Source organism: Castanea sativa, chromosome 3 (genome assembly GCF_040712315.1).
Source record: "Castanea sativa cultivar Marrone di Chiusa Pesio chromosome 3, ASM4071231v1".
Classification (NCBI taxonomy): Eukaryota; Viridiplantae; Streptophyta; class Magnoliopsida; order Fagales; family Fagaceae; genus Castanea; species Castanea sativa.
The window spans coordinates 58798677-58817309 of record NC_134015.1 but is presented as its reverse complement, the minus strand read 5'-3'; the positions used below and the strand labels follow the sequence as shown (position 1 = coordinate 58817309).

Sequence of the window (18633 nt, the reverse complement as noted above, 5' to 3'; positions counted from 1 at the left end):
TTTATAATCATTAGCTTTGATAGCGAAATTTTGTTTGTGTTGTCCATGGATGTAAATATAGAGTTCATCATGGAATCAATTCAAATTTTATGTCTTGTGTTTATGATCGGAGCTCATAAATGTACACATGAAATTGGCCTATATAAATTAATTTATACTATATTAAGACCATACTTACATTGTGCATGTGTATAAGTATTATAATAACCTTGGGTTGAAAGATATTTGAGTGTGAGTTGGATATGATTTGAGTATATTTTAGGATTTAGGAATTGTGTGCGCTAAACTCGAGAATTTGAGTGGCTTTTGTAAAGGATTGTTAGTGTGTGGTTTATGCAATACACACGTAAAAATAGTAGATGCCAATCTTCCCATAGCCAACAGGCACTTGAAAGCAAATTCCCACTGTGATGGGCAAGAAATCCTAGAATCCAAGAAAACACAGCTCTTTGTCCCCCACCATGCCCAACACACACTTCTGGTTTTCACAGAGGATGGGAAAGGATGAAAAAAGCTTTGTTTCCCTTGTACCCCACTTCTCTTCTGTAACTATAACTAAAGCAAAACTAATTCACATCATGTGGGTCTCTCCCAAAAACCTCCAAAAATAAAAAACACCCTCATCATATAATATTGTAGATACAGCAATTTATTATTACAAAGCTACCTTCCCACTACACTCAATCATTTCAAACCCCTTAAGCTCTTTCAAAACAGTACCACAGACGGCAACAAATTTCACTATTTTTTAACAACATCTAAGATGATTACAAATTAAGATTAATGTAGCATCACTTTTAGATAAGGCCACTATTGCCATCACTTTTATTATATATCAATTAAAACTTACAACCTCGACAGCTGTGAAAAAAATTGTAAAATTTATTGTCTATATTTACTTATTTATCTCTTTATAGAATCCCATAAGCGCACTTCCCTCCCCTTAAATACCTTTAACACCTATGACATAACTTTCAAACAAGTTCCATATCCCATCAACAATTAGAGAAAAGTTTCAAGTTTCAGACTTTCAGCCATGTCTGTCACAGCACTTTCAGACCCAGATAAGTTTTACAAGAAATCTTTCCACCGAAGGAATGATTCTGGTGAGCTTGATGTGTTTGAGGCTTCAAGGTACTTCTCTGGATACAATGAAGCTGTTGGTGGCTACAACAGTGCAGCTGTTACACAGAAAATTATGAGAGATGAGAGGCTACAAGGTTACAAAGGAGGTAGAATGAGCTTAGATGTGCCAATGAGAAACTCAAACTCTCTTCCTCAACAATCTCATCATGGAGTACAAGTACTGGAAAAGCAAATGATCATGAAAGAAAAGAAGTACAAGCAACCAAGCTCTCCAGGTGGGAGGCTAGCTAGTTTCTTGAACTCACTTTTCAGTCAATCAGCTTCCAAGAAGAAGAAATCAAAATCAACCACACAGTCTATGAAAGATGAAGAGGAAAGCCCTGGTGGAAGAAGGAAAAGGAGGATTAGCATTAGTCATTTTAGAAGCTCAAGTACTACGGATTCCAAGTCCATATACTCTTCTTCAAGTTCAGGTTTTAGAACACCTCCTCCATATGCACAAACTCCTACTAAGAGCTACAAGGATTTTAGAAGCTATTCAGATCATAAACATGTGGTTTCTTTGTCAAAGTACAATAATGATGGACAGGTAAGATCCACATCCTTGCACAATGAGGTCTTGGATGATCAGAAATACAAATTCAGCAATGGGATTTCAGAGAAATGCAAGAATCTTGGAAATGGGTTTTCACAGAAAGATAGGATTTGGTTGGAAAAATGTCCATCAGATGAAAAGGACTTCAGGAAGTTCAGTGAGGTAGATGATGGTGCAGAAAGTGATTCAAGCTCTGATCTTTTTGAGTTGCAAAACTATGACTTGGGTTACTACTCAAGTGGTTTGCCTGTCTATGAAACTACCAACATGGATAGCATCAAGAGAGGAGCACCAATTTCCAATGGTCCTCTATGATATACTGTATATTTCCCCCTTGTTGTTTGGTTCTTACTTCTTGTTGATGTTTAGAAGCTGTGAGAAAGAAAATCTACTAGATTTTGCTGCTGCTTCTTCCTTTTTTTTCCTCTTATCTTCTTTGAAAGTTTTTGCAGTGCTTTTTCGCTGTATGTACAGTCTGGAATGTTTGTTTGTCTTTCTTTTTCTTTTTTTCATTTGCTTTTCTGGCAATGTTATGGAGTGCAAGAACATCAAAAGTCCAACATTGGAGTGCCATGACTAGAGATTTCCACTAATTAACAGAGAAACAAGACATCATCACCCCATGTGGATTGCATCTCTTAATCTTTTTGACTTTGGAGAAAGTAGCAATAATTAAATAAACATTTGTATTAGTTTTTTCCTGCATGTGTGGTACATATAAGGCTTTTATTATTATTATTAATATTATTTTTCATTTTTCCCACTTTGTTTGGTGGGTTGGGGGATCAACAAATCTTTTTGCAGATCTTATATGCATGCATAGTGTAGCAGATATGATGTTTCACATGCAAATTGAAATCCTCTCTGTGTATGTCTGTATTTTTGGCTGAAAGCCAGGGACAAATTTAAACAGTTCAGGTAGTTTGTTTGAACTTTTATCACTATTTGGCTTAAGTATAGCGTCAGTGTCAAATATATGCAGCTTTCTTCAATGGAGGTCCAAGCAAGGAGACTAGATCTTATGGATAAATTATAATTTATCGCAAGAGTTTAAGATATTATAAAATTGTGAATTTAATTATTTAACTATTATTCTGAGTTCTAACACTCTCTCTGTCATATGAATCACCAAATAATATGGACCAAATAATTTTAAGCTATTAGATTGTAATAAATTTCATTGTTTACTGTTATTCTAAGGCTTAAGCAAATTTGAGGGGTTTATGTTATTATATCTAAGGCACTAGCTTGATATATCACATACATGCAGCAATGTAGAGTGGATATGGTTTGATTGAAGTTCAGAAATTGGAAGGGAAAACATAAAGTTCAAGTTCCGTACAGGCCCATAATTTCCCCGATGTTGCACTTCTTTTTAGCTTGGCTCAAATAATTAGGAAGTTGATAAAATGATATTCATTTCTGTCTAATCAGAAGATCAACATAAAAAGGCAACTAAAGCTTACCACTAATTTCTCAATATTAGAGACAGCATCCAGACAAAGCCTAACTAGGTTCAATATTCAAGATCGGTTTCATTGAAAAAAATAAAATGCTTTAAAAAGTTATTATATTAATTTCCTGGCAAAAAAGATACCTAATATGTACGTATGATGATAAGATTGTGCTTGGATTTTAAATTAAAAAAATTATACCAATTGAAAATTTGGTTTTGAACCCCAAAATATCTAAGCAGCAGATTAATTGATCAAGTTATAATTTATTCCGAGCTGATAATGCAAATAGATATCTTTAATGGATGCGCATGCCCTAGCTATGAACCTATGATTCAAGACTAATGGGGCCAAAAACTTTCAATCTTTTCTTCTTTTTTCTTCTTTCATATATATTTTCGAGTAGAGTTTCACATCATTTTAAGTTGAAAAGTTGTCACCAAGATCAAACCTAGCATACATATAGGCTAAAAAAGAGCTATTTGATTGACAAGTTAGGCCATTAATGTTGTCAATGAGAATGATGATTTGTTTTTTTTCGAGAACTTAACTATTCTCTTAATGTGTATAATTTCACAGCCCCTCACAAAAGAGGTAATTATAGCGAAAAATCCTTGAAATTCATGAATTGCAAATTTTGAAGATTGTATGTATGTAAATATGTATGTTTACGGGTGCATAAACGCGTGTTAAAGCTCAAAGTTGGTGCTAGCCTGCTAGGTCAATCATGGAACCTGTGGATAGCCTTTAGAAAGAATGACACCCAAAAATGATGCACGGGGTACCAAAAAGCCCTTGAGAGGCATGATATATACAAATGATGATGCATGGGGCACAAAAAAAGTTCCTCCAAGCATGTAACTATCCGAGTGGGTGGAGGGCCCTAACATGTTATGATTCAAAGTGAGATGTTTAACAAAGTTTCATGCCCTTGCCCACGGACCCTGATAGATAGCATCAGATGAAGAGAAAGAGAGACGTGCAAAACTTTCCTGGTCGACAATCAAATCCTCCTTTCTTTTGTAAAAGCTAATCTACCTAAGTGAAAAAACACTACAAAGCACCAACACCATTCTGCATGAAATCCTAACCATTGAATCCATCAATCAAACAAAATGGATTTCACCAATGTATCAAATCCAACTCTCCCACTTAATGTCTCGATATAACCTAAAAGCTTTAGAGTATTAGTTTAAGCTTAATTATGTTATATTAATTTTTCAATTTCTTTACTTCTTTTTTTTCATGTGAGATTTTCTTTTATATGTGTATACCCAACAGTCAAGGCGATCATCTTTATTTATGCACAACGAGTAACACTACTAACTATGCTATATAGACTTTTCAGCGCAAACAACGAGTCCGTACGTGCACAATGCCAACCATGAATATTAATCAATCAATCAAGTTCTCGTTGGATTAACATCTCAGTTAATTATTTGTATATATCATCAGTTTTAATCCTCAACTAATTATTTATTAATCCATTTTTTTTATTACTATTACTTACCTAGTAACTATGCCTCAAGCAGTTTCATTCTGAAATTTCTCCCATAAACAGTTCATAATGCATTATTGTCATCATCAAAGTAACCTCCAAGATGATAATTAATCATAAGTGCAATTATTAGATCGGGACAGGAGTCATTTACTCTTGCTTCTTTTGTGGTAAATTTAAAGAATCATTTTTACTATACTATTTTTTTTATACATTAATAATTAAAGGTGGGAGATTTGAATTATAGATGTTTCTATTTGAAATATCAGGATATACTAAATATCTATAATCCTAGATACACATTCTATCATAAATAATAACTAGTCATTAACCCATTCGATGCACGGAAAAAATATTGATTCTGAAAAAAAATCCAACAATAAGTAAATAGACATTTTGCTAGTTAGTATTTTTTAAAAAAATAAAGAAATATATAACTTATATACTTTTCCATAGTTTAGAAGGGTTGTCTAACATTGAACGTTATTGAGTTGCAAGTGCATAGTTACCGAAACCTACAAAATAATTTACACTTCTTAAATTAATAAAGCAAAACTCCCAATAGTTATATATGCACACACACTCAACACTAATAGATATAAACTGCAAATATATGAACAAAGACCATTATATGAGGAAGACACACCAAGTTTTAAATTTGAGTAGCAATATGACTTTCTCGTAGTAATAATAATATAGACAATTCAAAATATGGAACAATATCAAAATTATAATACCTAATTCCATTATCTTTTATGTTGAATCTAAACAAATAATTAATCAACCAAAAATCATAACTTTTAATAAAAAAAACAAAAAATCACATAAACCTAAATAAAAAACATTTAATGTGAAGAATTAAGATCAACCTACTGAGACTCAAATACCAAAAACCTCAAGACTTAAAACTTCAAAATTTATAAAATTCTTAAATTCTACCAAACCAAATTCAACAAATTTTTATATATAACATACCAAATAAAAATTTATCGTTCCCTAAGCTAGAAGACATAGGTTACATCTTTAATTTTTCTCCAAAGAAATGGAGATGTTTTATCTGCCATGTACAATAAAAAATAATAATTAGTAGAAATTTCAACCCAAAAACTAAACCCACAATTATTAAAGTCTTTTTTTTTTTCAACATTAGCCTCTTTTTTTTATTTTAAGTGCTATCATAATTTTTGTTTTTATATAGACTATTGTTAGGAACCTAGAGGTTCCTAATGGGGATGGGTATGAATTGTAAGGGTATTGATGGGCATTGTAGGGAAATTGACTTAATTCGAGGTAGTCAACCTCCATGGAGAGATAGAGATTAAGAGAGAGATGCACTGATGCACTAAGAAGTTGGATTATTCTTCAATTCATATCTAATGTTGGATTACAATCATGTATTTATAGTAGACTAGCTCTAATTTCATTAGCTCTAATCCCATTGGCTCACATGGCCTCATACTATTAGTTCTATTATTCTCCATGTGCATTAATAATTCTAACATGTGCTAAATGTAATTAACATGCTTGGAATTGTAACTAACCCGTGTGCATTAATAATTCCAACATATGCTAAATGTGATTAACATGTTTGGAATTGTAACTAACTAACTAACTAACCAAATCTCAATATAACAATTATTATCCATATGCTTATAGCATTCCTAACATTTCTCTCCCCTTGAAAACACCTTGCTCACAAGGTGTTGTGAAATAGCATCTTCATCAAAGGAGATCTTCCAATGTACCAATAGCATAGTGACATTTTGATCACCATATTCATGCATTTCTCTTTGACACGCGGTCTTGTGCACATGAAGGTTTCTTCTTCGTAGATTTTCAAACTTTGCTCGAATTCTTAAGCCTTCAATGGTTCTTCAATCTTCAAGGTCTCATTGGTTCTTTGAACCTTGAGATGTTCTTGTATCCTTAAGACCTCATTTAATTCTAGAACCATTAAAATTGTTGGCGCTTGTATCTTGGATTCTTGGATCACCGACACTTGGATTGCCAATTCTTGAATCATAGACTCTTGAATGGAAACCTCCGTTGGTGCATCAAGAATTGGTTCTTGGAAAATCACCATCTTCTTCTTTGTTGGTTCTTTGGACTGAACTTCAAAGGTTGCGTCTCCATGTATATCATCATCCCCTTAGACACACAAATTAACATCCCGGCTTGCAACACCAGTCGTAGATTCTTGAAACTTAATTTGTTCTTCAAATTCCATTAAATCAAGAGATTGTAAGTCCTCTTTCGTCATGTTCTCAAGATTGCACTCAAGATCCTCTTGCAATCTTGAGAGCTCTTCATTCATGGCCTTGTTAGATTCAATCAAAGCCTTGAATTTCTTCAAAATAGTCTCATTAGATTCTATCAAGGCCTTAACCTTCTCTAAAACTTCATTCACCATTTTCAAGATTTCTTGTAGGTTAGATTCACCCGTCTCAAGATCGACGGCTTTGATACCAAATGTTAGGAACCTAGAGAGGTTTCTAATGGGGATGAGTATGAATTGTAAGGGTATTGATGAGCATTGTAGGAAAATTGACTTAATTCGAGGTAATCACTCTCCATAAAGAAAGAGAGATAGAGAGAGATGCACTAATGCACTAAGAAGTTGGTTTATTCTTCAATTCATATCTAATGTTGGATTACAATCATGTATTTATAGTAGACTAGCTCTAATCTCATTACCCCACATGGTCTCATCTTATTGGTTCTATTATTCTCCACGTGCATTAATAATTCTAACATGTGCTAAATGTGATTAACATGCTTGGAATTGTAACTAACTGACTAACCAAATCTCAATACAACAATTATTATCTATATACTTATAGCATTCCTAACATTTTAACAGGCTTGGAATTGTAACTAACTAACTAACCAAATCTCAATACAACAATTTTTATCAATATGCTTATAGCATTCCTAACAATTATCAATGTTTGAGTTTAAGTTGAACTTGTTAGAGAGATTGAGTTTTACTCCTTGTTAAGTTTTGATTAAATAAAAATAATTTTATTTTAAAAATAATAATAATAATGAGTTTGAGTTTAAGTTGGACTTGTTAGAGAGATAGAGTTTCACTCTTAGTTAACTTTGAACTAAACAAAAAATAATTTTATTTAAATACTGTGCTGAAGTGAAAAATTGTGAGAATTTCAGAGGTTTCGGTTATACACTAGCCTCATCACACGCGTTTCGCACGTGTGATGAGGCTTTTTTTTTTGTTAGTGGTCCTATTTTGTAGAAAAATTAAACTGTATTTTTTATTTTATTTTATCTTCTTTATATATTGAGAGGATTCGAAAAGTTAGTTATTATGTTTTCAACTTACAAAAATACTCCTAATTTAATTAACTTATTCTTATTCCTAAAAAATAAAAAATTAGGTTAAAATTGTAAATCAACAAAAACTAATAACAAAAAAGTGAAAAAATAAAAATTGTCCACAATCCCCACTTTCTCCTAAAAAAAACCATCCCACCTTCTAAAAAAACTACCATACGGTTTTCTATTAAAAAACATCTATCCCAAGTTCTGTAAAAAAATAAAACTACCCCACCTTCTTTAAAAAACACCCACCCATGGTTTCCTTAAAAATTAAATAAAAAAAAACTACCACATATCACATAAACTAAATAAATAATAAATAAATAAAAACTAATATATATCATTTTTATTTTGAAAAAGTAATTTAAAAGTAGATAAAGTAGTTTAAAACTTAACAGGAGAGTGGTCCTGTTTTTTAGGCAATGTTTTAGTGGAAGTTAGAATTGCAGTTTTACCGGATTTTTCTTTAGTTTTATCTCTACTTAAACGTAGGGGTGTAGGGCATTTTTGAACTAAAAAATATGGAATCTAAACAGGAGAAGTCTCTTAAATAATAGTATAGATATACTACTATTTAAGAGGCTTCCCTGTTTGGATTCCTCATTTTTTTAGTTCAAAAATACCCCTACAGCCCTATATTTAAGTAGAGATAAAACTAAAGGACAATCCGGTAAAAATGCAACTTTAACTTTTACTAAAATATTACCTAAAAAATAGGACCACTCTCCAATTTAAATTAATTTATTCACTTATAAATTAGATTTTTAAAATAAAAATTATATATATAAAATAATTAAATACAGTTTTTTTTTTACAGAATATGACCACTAAAAAAAAAGCCTCACCGCACGCGCGAAGCGCATGTGATGAGGCTAGTATATATTAAAGTTCTTGCATTGTGGCTTACTTTTCAATTAATATTTGTTTTGAAATCCTGCTTTATTTTTATTGGTGTATTAAGGATTAATCAATCAAATTATAGATTACTTTAAGAGATAAAAACAAAAGTGGGTAAATTTGTGGAAAGTGAACTAACTTACCTGAAACGGGTCCCAAAAAAAATTATTAAAGAAAAAAACCTTCATGTGCAACACACTTAACCAATTTAACATCTTTCTCAACAAAAAATATATATAAAAAAAAAATTAACATAGCTACCTAAAATTTATGTTGAATGATGATTACGAATGGAATATAAATAAAAGTAATTTTTTTATGCTCGGCAAATAAAGAGAGGAAGAGGTAGAATTTGAATTCTAGACACCAGGCACTATAAATGACGTTCAATCCCTGTAAGTAACTATAATAATAGACACAATAAAGAGGGTCTCCACGATTATGGTCGTGTTCAAAGAGGGTCTCCACGATTAAACACTTTTCTTTGTTCTTTTCATTAAAAAAAAAGAACCTACACTAATAGGCATGTAGTAATTCATCCATAATATTAGTAGGGTTAATTATAAACAACGTAAAATCGGACCAAATCACAAGTAATGGATATATAAGAAACTATTTTAGTAGACAACTAGGGTAGAAAATAGGCAAAGGAAGCATGTGATTTAAGTAAAAAGCCAAAACCATACACTAGAAGCTACGAATTTCCTCCAATCAAATAACTCCCTCTACTTTCTTTATTTCACTTCAAGGTATCATTGTCAATCTCTTTCCATAGAGAAATTTGGACCAAAGTTTGTTTGTCATTCTTTTTATCCATATATCTATCACTTATGATAAATTTGGGCAAAGGAAAGTAAAAAAGAATCACCACCATCTTAAATTGTGCCAAGCTCTCTCCACACCAAAAAAATTCACAAAATTTGACCCCCACACTGATAGGAGAAATTGACGCCACTTGTCATAAGAAAGTAGGTGTGAAAATGTTTTAACTGAACCACTTTTGCAATAATTGATTTCGATTTCATTTCCAAAATTCTCAACCAAATCTCAAATCCCATCTTACAAAAGTGAACAAACACTTTAATCATGGCCACAGAGCCCACCCGTACTAGCAAAACCCATCTTAACTTGGGCTGGACTGGGCTCAAAGTTTAGGCCCAACGGTTGAGGCCCGACCAAAACTTATGAGCAATTCAAAATAGATGATTTTCTCCAGGTACATGGATATAAATGTTAAATGAAATTTTAAAAAGCATACATAGTAGGTGTCTTTTTTTTTTTTTTTTTTTACAGTTTAATATTTGGGGGAGGAATGACAGTAGACATTTCTATTGAAAATATCAAGAGATATCAGTTAAATTATAAGATTCTTGACGAGAGGTGGCTATATATACTTAAAAGTTTGAAATTCAAATTTCTTATACACAAAAAATAAACTTGTTAATATCTAAACTTATGGTAAAAAAAACAATCACTATGGAACAAAGGTAATAAGTTCAAATTTGCTATTATGGATGGGAAAACTATTCATTTTTCTTTGTATAACAACATCTGGCCTGTACCTCAAACGAAGTTAACCACGTGACTTTGACCCCAAGTTTGTTGGAAACCTCAAATTCCAATGGTTTTTTTTTTTTTTTTTTTTTGTTGATAATCTTCTTCTACTGATATTTAGTTAGATGTGGAATCTTCCCTTTAGATGTAAAATTTTATTTTGTTTCCAATGGAACTAACTTCAAAGTTTAGGCCCAACGGTTGAGGCCCGACCAAAACTTATGAGCAATTCAAAATAGATGATTTTCTCCAAGTACATGGATATAAATGTTAAATGAAATTTTAAAGAGCATACAATTTAATATTTGGGAGAGGAATGACACTAGACATTTCTATTGAAAATATTAAAAAAATGTAAGTTAAATTATAAGATTCTTGACAGGAGGTGGCTATATTTAATTAAAGATTTGGAATTTGAATTTCTTTTAAAAAAACAATTACTATGAAAAAATGTTATAAGTTTAAATTCATTATTATGGATGGGAAAACTAGTCATTTTTCTTTATATATATATGTAGCCACGTTTGCCCTGTACCTCAAAAAAGTTGACCATGTGACTTTGACCCAAGTTCATTGGAGACCTCACCTGATAGTTTCCCAATAGTTGGGGCATAGGCCTTCTTCTACTGGTTTTTTTTTTTTTTTTTTAATCTTCTTTTACTGATATTTAGTTAGGGTATGTTTAGATACCATTTATTATTGAAAATACTGTAGCAAAATAATTTTTAAATTATGAATAGTGCTCGTGCGACCCAAATTTATTGCTTCTTGCTGCGTTTTCCGTACTTGTGGATCCGTGAATAGTACGCAAGATCCATGAAAAAACGCAAAACGACTGCCGCATTTGCCACACTTAGATGTGGAATTTTCCCTTTGAATGTAAAATTTTATTTTGTTTCCAATGGAACTAACTATTTATTGCTGTTTATGTTTGATGAAGCCGAAAAAATCACCAGTAAGTTGCAAGCACTCCCAAACCGAAACAACACCTGCAAAAAGAAAAGAGAACCTAACAGAGAGCACCGGTGTGGTGCCGGCCAAAAACCCTCCGAAGGTCAAGTTAGAGCCTTTTTCACAACCCTAGAATGCCAGAGTCGAGTTAATTATGTCTACCTTGGTTTATGAGGGTTTTGGGGTATTTATAGTAGTGTAGGACCAAAATATACACCTTGGCGAAGAAGTACTTTCCTACTAGAAGAGTAATTTGTGGGTTTTGCGTATCTCTTAGAGTTCTTTTCCTTATAGGAATCTTCTCAATTAAGGCTATACGTGTATCTCAAGAATTCTCATTATGGCATATGTGTGGAGGTCAAGCAAAGCCATATCGAACTTATCACGAGACACAAGTTGATTCCGACTAGGAGTGCATGAATCCTTATCAATACTAACGGATACCAAATGCTATAACCGTCCACTACACGTCCTTGTAGCTTTTACCCGTCGACCCTCCTTATGTTAACGCCGCTCTGTCATGATTAATGAAGAAAGATCCGTCTCATATTTGATCCTCTTCAATGTTGATTTGGGCAAATTACATTGGCTCAAATCGTAATAAATATAGTTTCTGCTGCTTCTCCCTGGGACCATGTCTCTCCCTGTGCAGCTCCAATTCGTGTTGTTAGATCCTCCAATAGATCTTCAAACTCTATACATGGTGGGAAGTCCTATCAACTGTCTTTTCTTTAGGGAAAATTCAGAAGCATTTGAGATATATTATACTTGTGGTTAAGAATCTTTTTCCCCTATTTTTTTTTATATTGGGGAGTACGGGTCCTACGTTTTAAACCATGTTTCTTGAAAATATGCAGATACCCAGATAAGTCTAAAAATCATGCACCTAGAGATGGAATACAATTCTGGCCGAGCATGATAATTCAATTAATGGGCAAGTTTTTATTCTTTGATAAGATTTGAGTTGATGGTATTTTTTGCACAAGGATGACCACATGAAGTTGCTAATCCGTTAATCCCAGTAAAAGAATATAAGCTAAACAACATGAATCTTTGAACATCATTTAGCTGCCTTATTTCTAAATCTGCACTTCATCTATTCAATTTCTTGAATCTTCAAACAAGCAGTAATAGATGGTAGAATTTAATTTGACTTCTTCAAACTGGATCAAACTCTTATAATTTGATTCCAATCCTTTAAAATGACTTCTCTTAGAAATTATCATAGCAAAAAATAAAAAATAAAAAAAAATAAAAGAAAGCTCCATTAGAAATTAGACTTTAATTCTTATCCAAAAAAAGAAAAAGGAATTAGTCTTTAATTGTGCAAGACTCCCTCTTAAATTTCATATTAAATTTATTTTGACCAATACGAATTTTATTTTATAAGTATGAGTTATGAACTAGAAGAAGATAATACAATGTACCACTTAGTGTTTTTGTGTCCGATTTTGTAATACTTAAACTATAGTTTACTGGTTTTTTTTAATATAATTTCCTTTTCAATAAAAAAATAAAAACCCAAAACAATAATATTCCTTTTCATGCAAAAATAAAGCCCAAAACAATAATATTGCGATGTGTTCTCAAATTCCAATAATTAACAATTACATGGATATAAATATATGAAAGTATAGTATAAATTTACTAATTAAAACTCTCAAGCTCCCTCCCATTTGTGATTATTAAGAACCAAGTATATCCGGAAAATTATCTGTAATTATTAAAAACCAAGTATATATGGAAAACCAATTACATCTGGAACAATTCCATCATTGCTTGCAACTTCCAAACATATCTTCAATAGGATTATTCATTCCCGCGTTGTCCTCTTATCACATTAATTTTCTTGCACATTTTTTTAAAAATATTTTTAATGTGAAAAACTTTTCAAGAATTCAAGTGTTGGCTTCGGACCAGAACATGATAATAGGGAGTGATGGAGGAGAGCTGAGAACAAACAAAGAGATGAGTGATAGTGGATAATTAAAAATTAAAGTAAATTAATTTTTTTATTAGTTTTCTCCAATATTTCAATCATTTTTCTTTTTAAACATTGTAATATTTAGTGTTCTACTTTTATGACAAAATAGAAAGACAATTAAAAAAAATTGTAATATTTATTGTTCTATTTTTATAGATGTAAGTGCACAATTGCACCTGGACCCAAAGACAATCACGGGCTCAGGCCCAATGAGCCTTAAACAATAAAATTTGTAGAGTGTGGGCTTAAAACTTAGGTTAGAAGTACTGGGAGCTTGATAACAGGCTTTTATAAGTAAATACAGGTAAATAACGAATGATAATTGCAAATGGATCTCCTCGGACTTGAGCCGAGGACTACTTCTTTATTATTTCTCTTTCTTCCTTAAAGATTACAATTTCTTAATTTCTTTCTTAGTTCCCGATCCCCCTCCTCTCTGGCCTCCATCCCCCTTAAATACTTCCTTTCGTGACACTTTTTGGACAGTGACTAGAAGTTTTAGCCCTACTGTTCAAGGGTCACTTCCCCATTAATGCGGCCAGGGAGGTAGGTACAGTGCCTTTAATGCGGAGGTGGCAACCTTTGTCCTTGATATTTTCTTTAACACTGGTGCATCTAGAAGATTCAAGGTGTCCCCCTTTAACCATTAGTCTTTCCAGAGTTGTGCATTGACCTTCATAATGAAATCTTGAGTTCTCTTAAATCGGCCCGAGGAGGAACTCACCCTCGGTTGTATCCTCGGAACCTCGGCATATGGGCCGATTCGTAGAATTTAATTCTGGAGCAGGTCGGCCCTTCATGCTACAGTCCAAAGGCCCATATGCTCATTTGGGTCCTTTTACTCCCCACAATAGACAAAATAGAAAAACAATAAGAATAGTGTAGAAATTCGATCATACTATATGTATTTACAAATTTAAAAATTGCATGATATAATAACTAATATAGATAAACATATTTCATGCCTACTAAAAAATGCAAATATTCTATTAAAAAAATGCAAATATCCTCCAATAATTTATTTTTTACATTCTTAATAGTGTGTTATTAAATTTTTCTTCTTCTTTTATTAGACTTTGTTTCAACTGTTGCAAAAGTAACTAAATTTGACCAAAAATACTATATTTCAAATCAATTAGTTCTCATATAAATCTTAGAAAACTAATATCAAAATTTTATTATAGTTATAATTAAAGCACACTGAAAATAATTAATATAAAAATATATATGTATCCTATTAGTAATCTTTTTATCACATAAGATAATATCATCCCATTAACACGAAGAATAATTACATAGAATAATCTTTTTAATATATAACAGAAAGAAGAACATCATAATTCCAAAGAAACTATTATTGTTATTATTATTATTATTATTATTATTATTATTATTATTATTATTATTATTATTATTCCAAATAAAAATATTTTCTTATATAAAATTTATAAAAGTAATCATATAAATACCTCCCATAAAAATAGTTAATTATAAATAAATAAAAAATTATTTTAGATAGTTTCAACCTATGGCGTAGGCGAATATTGAACCCTAGATCTCTTATACAACCATCAAAAACTTTACCAATTGAGCTAACTGAAACTCACATTAATTATAAATATTTAATATATCCATTTACTCTATTAGTTAATTCAATGAACTATTTTGATATAAATACAAACCTTGTTAATTTAGACACCTAAATAAAGAAATCTCAAGGAATGAGCCACATAAGCACATAGCATAACTTTATACTGTCCAGAGGTCTCTTAACTTGTGCATTGACCATAAAAATAAAATCCCTTAAAAAAAATAAAAATGAATAGTAGGACTGGGCCTAGACTTGAAAGTTGTTTTTAATGGCTGGGAACGAGCTCAAAAGGTATGCTCCTCCTCCAGCCTAGGCTAAGTTGGGCCCTGTGTTTTTCTTTTTTATAAACATAAGCCCAACTCTACCCATGACCAGATATACTCCCCAAGAGTTGGACAAATCGTATCCAATACTGAAAATCCAGTTTCTTTGGATTTCAGCTAAATTGAATGAGAGATTGAGGCCGATATCTGACCATCATGGTGGGTAGCGGTGTCCTTTAACTCAAGGGCTTGGGCAAGTTCAAGATTCACTCAACCGAAGGTGGACCGATAAACATACCATTCAACTACCTTAGGCCCCTTTGGTATGGTAGGTTAACAACATACTTTTCAGTTTTTAAACAATATTACATATATTTTTATACATTTTTTCACTCACACATATTTCAAAAAAATACAAACAACATTACTAAAACAACGTTACCAAACGGTATATTAATGTCTCACTGGTTAACAAGCTTATGTTACTAAATCTCGTTAGGCCAATATCTATTGTTTAAAAAATATAAGACATTTATTTTTTTTTATCATATTTATTCTATAAAATAATCGATTCTTTATTTTTTTAATATAAAAAATGCAATTATCTTTTAACTAATATGGTACAATCTCAAACTTGGGTCATTGATTTAAGATGGGTCGAAATCGAATTCTGTTATGGATTTACCATAAGAGCATGTGGGTAAAGTTTGGGACTTGTTACTTCACTTCGTTTTTTTTTTTTTTTTAAATTTAAGGAAAAGATCAAATGTGTAGGCTTAATGGTGCATCATATAGCCCAACAAAATCAGGTTAGGCAAGATGAACACTTTAAATTTTGTTTTAACTTTCTTTTCACTTTTCCTTTTGTAATCGTATGAAATTTAGAAAATGGATGGTATTTCTCTGCTTTGATAAATCTTGAACTCAAACTTTACAACACAATACAAATTGCTCAGATTCCATATGTTGTACACCATCTACTATTAATTTGAAGTAATGAAAGGAAATAATATATTCATAATTATTGACAATAGTCATAGACCAGCATGATGCTTTGAAAAAATTGAGACTTATAAACGTTAGTCCCAAATTCTTCTTAAAATGATGTGATTTTTTTTTTCTCATAAAGTATAATTGATATAATATATTAGATTTTTTAAATTAAGATATCTATATTTATTATTTGAAAGTGTTTTAAATTTCATAAGTTTTTTTTTTAAGGAAGCATAATACATTTTGCATTCAATTATTATATAAAAATGTGAGATATTTTGTAAATAATGTAATGTGTTTTTAGTGCTCCTTACAAACAGTCATCATCTATACGTCTTGATCAGCTTAAAGATGAAGCAAATATAAGTAAATTCATAACTTGTATTAGGAAGAAAAAAAGACTTTTAATAACATGAGAAAATGTAATTTTATTAAGAACCTATCAACATTATGCTTAGAATATGACATAATTTTCAATGAAACAACTCATTTTTCTATACAAACCTCTCCTCCCAAAACATCACCAAAGTGAATTGAAAAAACTGAAATACTATGCTGATGTGGCTCACAACAAAAGCGCAACAACAATAAATGTTACGCTTTAGATTTTGATTTATTATATAGATAGATATAGATGATTTGTTATGAATTGTGCTTAGAGCAACATCATTTTCACTTTGACCTACCATTAACATCATTTTTATTATACAATAATACATTTATTGATTCATTTAATAGGAAAAATTCCAAAACTCCTTACATAAAAAAGAAGTGTTACATTCACAATATTTTCACAATAAATCATAGATTGTAAGTTGTTATTGATTATAATTTGAATACACAACTTAAATTACTTTTTTACTCATCCATAATAACCAATAACAAATTACCATTTAGAATTTGTTGTGAAAATATTGTGAACATAGTATTTCTCTAAATAAAATTCATCAACAACAATCAAGCACTAGTTCATGTATTCTTTTTCATTATTCAATTTTTTTCAAAATCATACTCTTTATTACTTTGCTTAATTGGCAAGTCTTTTTTACTACTTTCTAGTAATATTATTTTTAGTCTTGCTCTCTCTTTTTTCTTTTTCTCTTTTTTCGTTCCCTCAATCCCTTATATAGAATTTTATATAGAGTCCCGTTAACAAATCCGTTTTTGGAAATTTTTTATCGAAAATTGAAAAAATTGTTAAAATTTTTTCAATTTGCAATAAAATTTTTTCTAAAAAATGGTATACTATTGTGTGCTCTTAGAGCACACATTAGTTAAATTCTTTTATATATGTATAGAATCAACCTAGTTAGTCAAGACAATCCTAGGATCACTGGAGTCTAAAAAAAACTGAAGCCTACTGACTAGGCTAGTAAGCATAGAAGCAAACTAGGAGTAAAGGATGGGCTAAAACCATAGCATAGATGTCACAAATTCTTCAAACCTGTCATTACTTTCTCTCTTTCACTTCAAGGTTTCATTCTCAAGTTCAACCTCTAGAAAAAAGAGGGAGGCAAGCCTGCAAGGTGAGGTGATCATTTTCAACCTCCCAGTTTCCAACTTTTGTATCATTATTTTTTTTTAATGAAAAACTTGCTATCATTCTTGTAATCAATACTTATATCACACATGAACTATCTTGAATTTTGACAAAATTGGATTAACTCTTTGCACCCAAATTCAAAGTTTTTGACCCCTACAAGGATACATGTTCCATCCTTGTAGGGATGTGTAGCCCACGGTGCCTAGGTTTAGTGTAGCACGTGGCCACAACCCAGTGCAAAGCTTACTTGGGATCTCTATTTTATGATTGTAAATGGTGTTTGTGTGGAGAAATTATAAAGTTTTCACAGTGGACTACATTATTTGTTTACCATTCTACTAAAAAACTCTCACCTATTTAAAATTGTTGAGTTGAAAATTTTTTTAAAACAGAAACTGATTACTAACTCTACAATTTTAAACAATTAAGAGTTTTTTAGTGGAATAATAGACAAGTGACGTGGTTCAAAGACTTAATAATTTCTTGTTTGTGTGTGTATACAGGCCAAAGTTTTCCAAGGCTTCAATTAGGAAATTTCGGTTAGCATAGGCATGTGGGAAAGATTGTTCACAAGGAAAAACATCAAGATCTTAGTTTCAACTTTTGATCTATAGGCTATCATGATCCAAAGAAAGTGCCAATATTCTCCGAGTCATACAACATTATTAAGTTTGACTCTTGCAGAGGACTTGCATTTTCCCATGGTAATGTTCATATTTTTAATAAAGTTCTACTTATTCAAAAAAAAAAAATGTTTGACTCTAATATTATTTTTCACAATTCAAATAAAGTACTAATCATATCTAGGCCCTAAAAAGATTAGAGGTATAACACAAATGTGCACTACAAAAAAATGGGGCTATCCCAGCATTTTCAAAACCGCTGGGA

The 18633-nt window shown here is 31.4% G+C and overlaps 1 protein-coding gene across 1 annotated transcript; it reads left to right on the top strand.

The window, feature by feature from the left end:
• Positions 1 to 928: 928 nt before the first annotated feature.
• LOC142627202 (protein BIG GRAIN 1-like E) lies at positions 929 to 2254 on the top strand. Its single transcript, XM_075801008.1, has one exon. It carries the CDS (start codon positions 1037 to 1039, stop codon positions 1994 to 1996), a length of 960 nt encoding a protein of 319 aa, XP_075657123.1. The 5' UTR covers positions 929 to 1036; the 3' UTR covers positions 1997 to 2254.
• Positions 2255 to 18633: the final 16379 nt, after the last annotated feature.

Bases quoted from the DNA above. Each gene is read 5' to 3' on its own strand.
- LOC142627202 (XM_075801008.1), top strand. From the start codon at position 1,037: ATGTCTGTCACAGCACTTTCAGACCCAGATAAGTTTTACAAGAAATCT.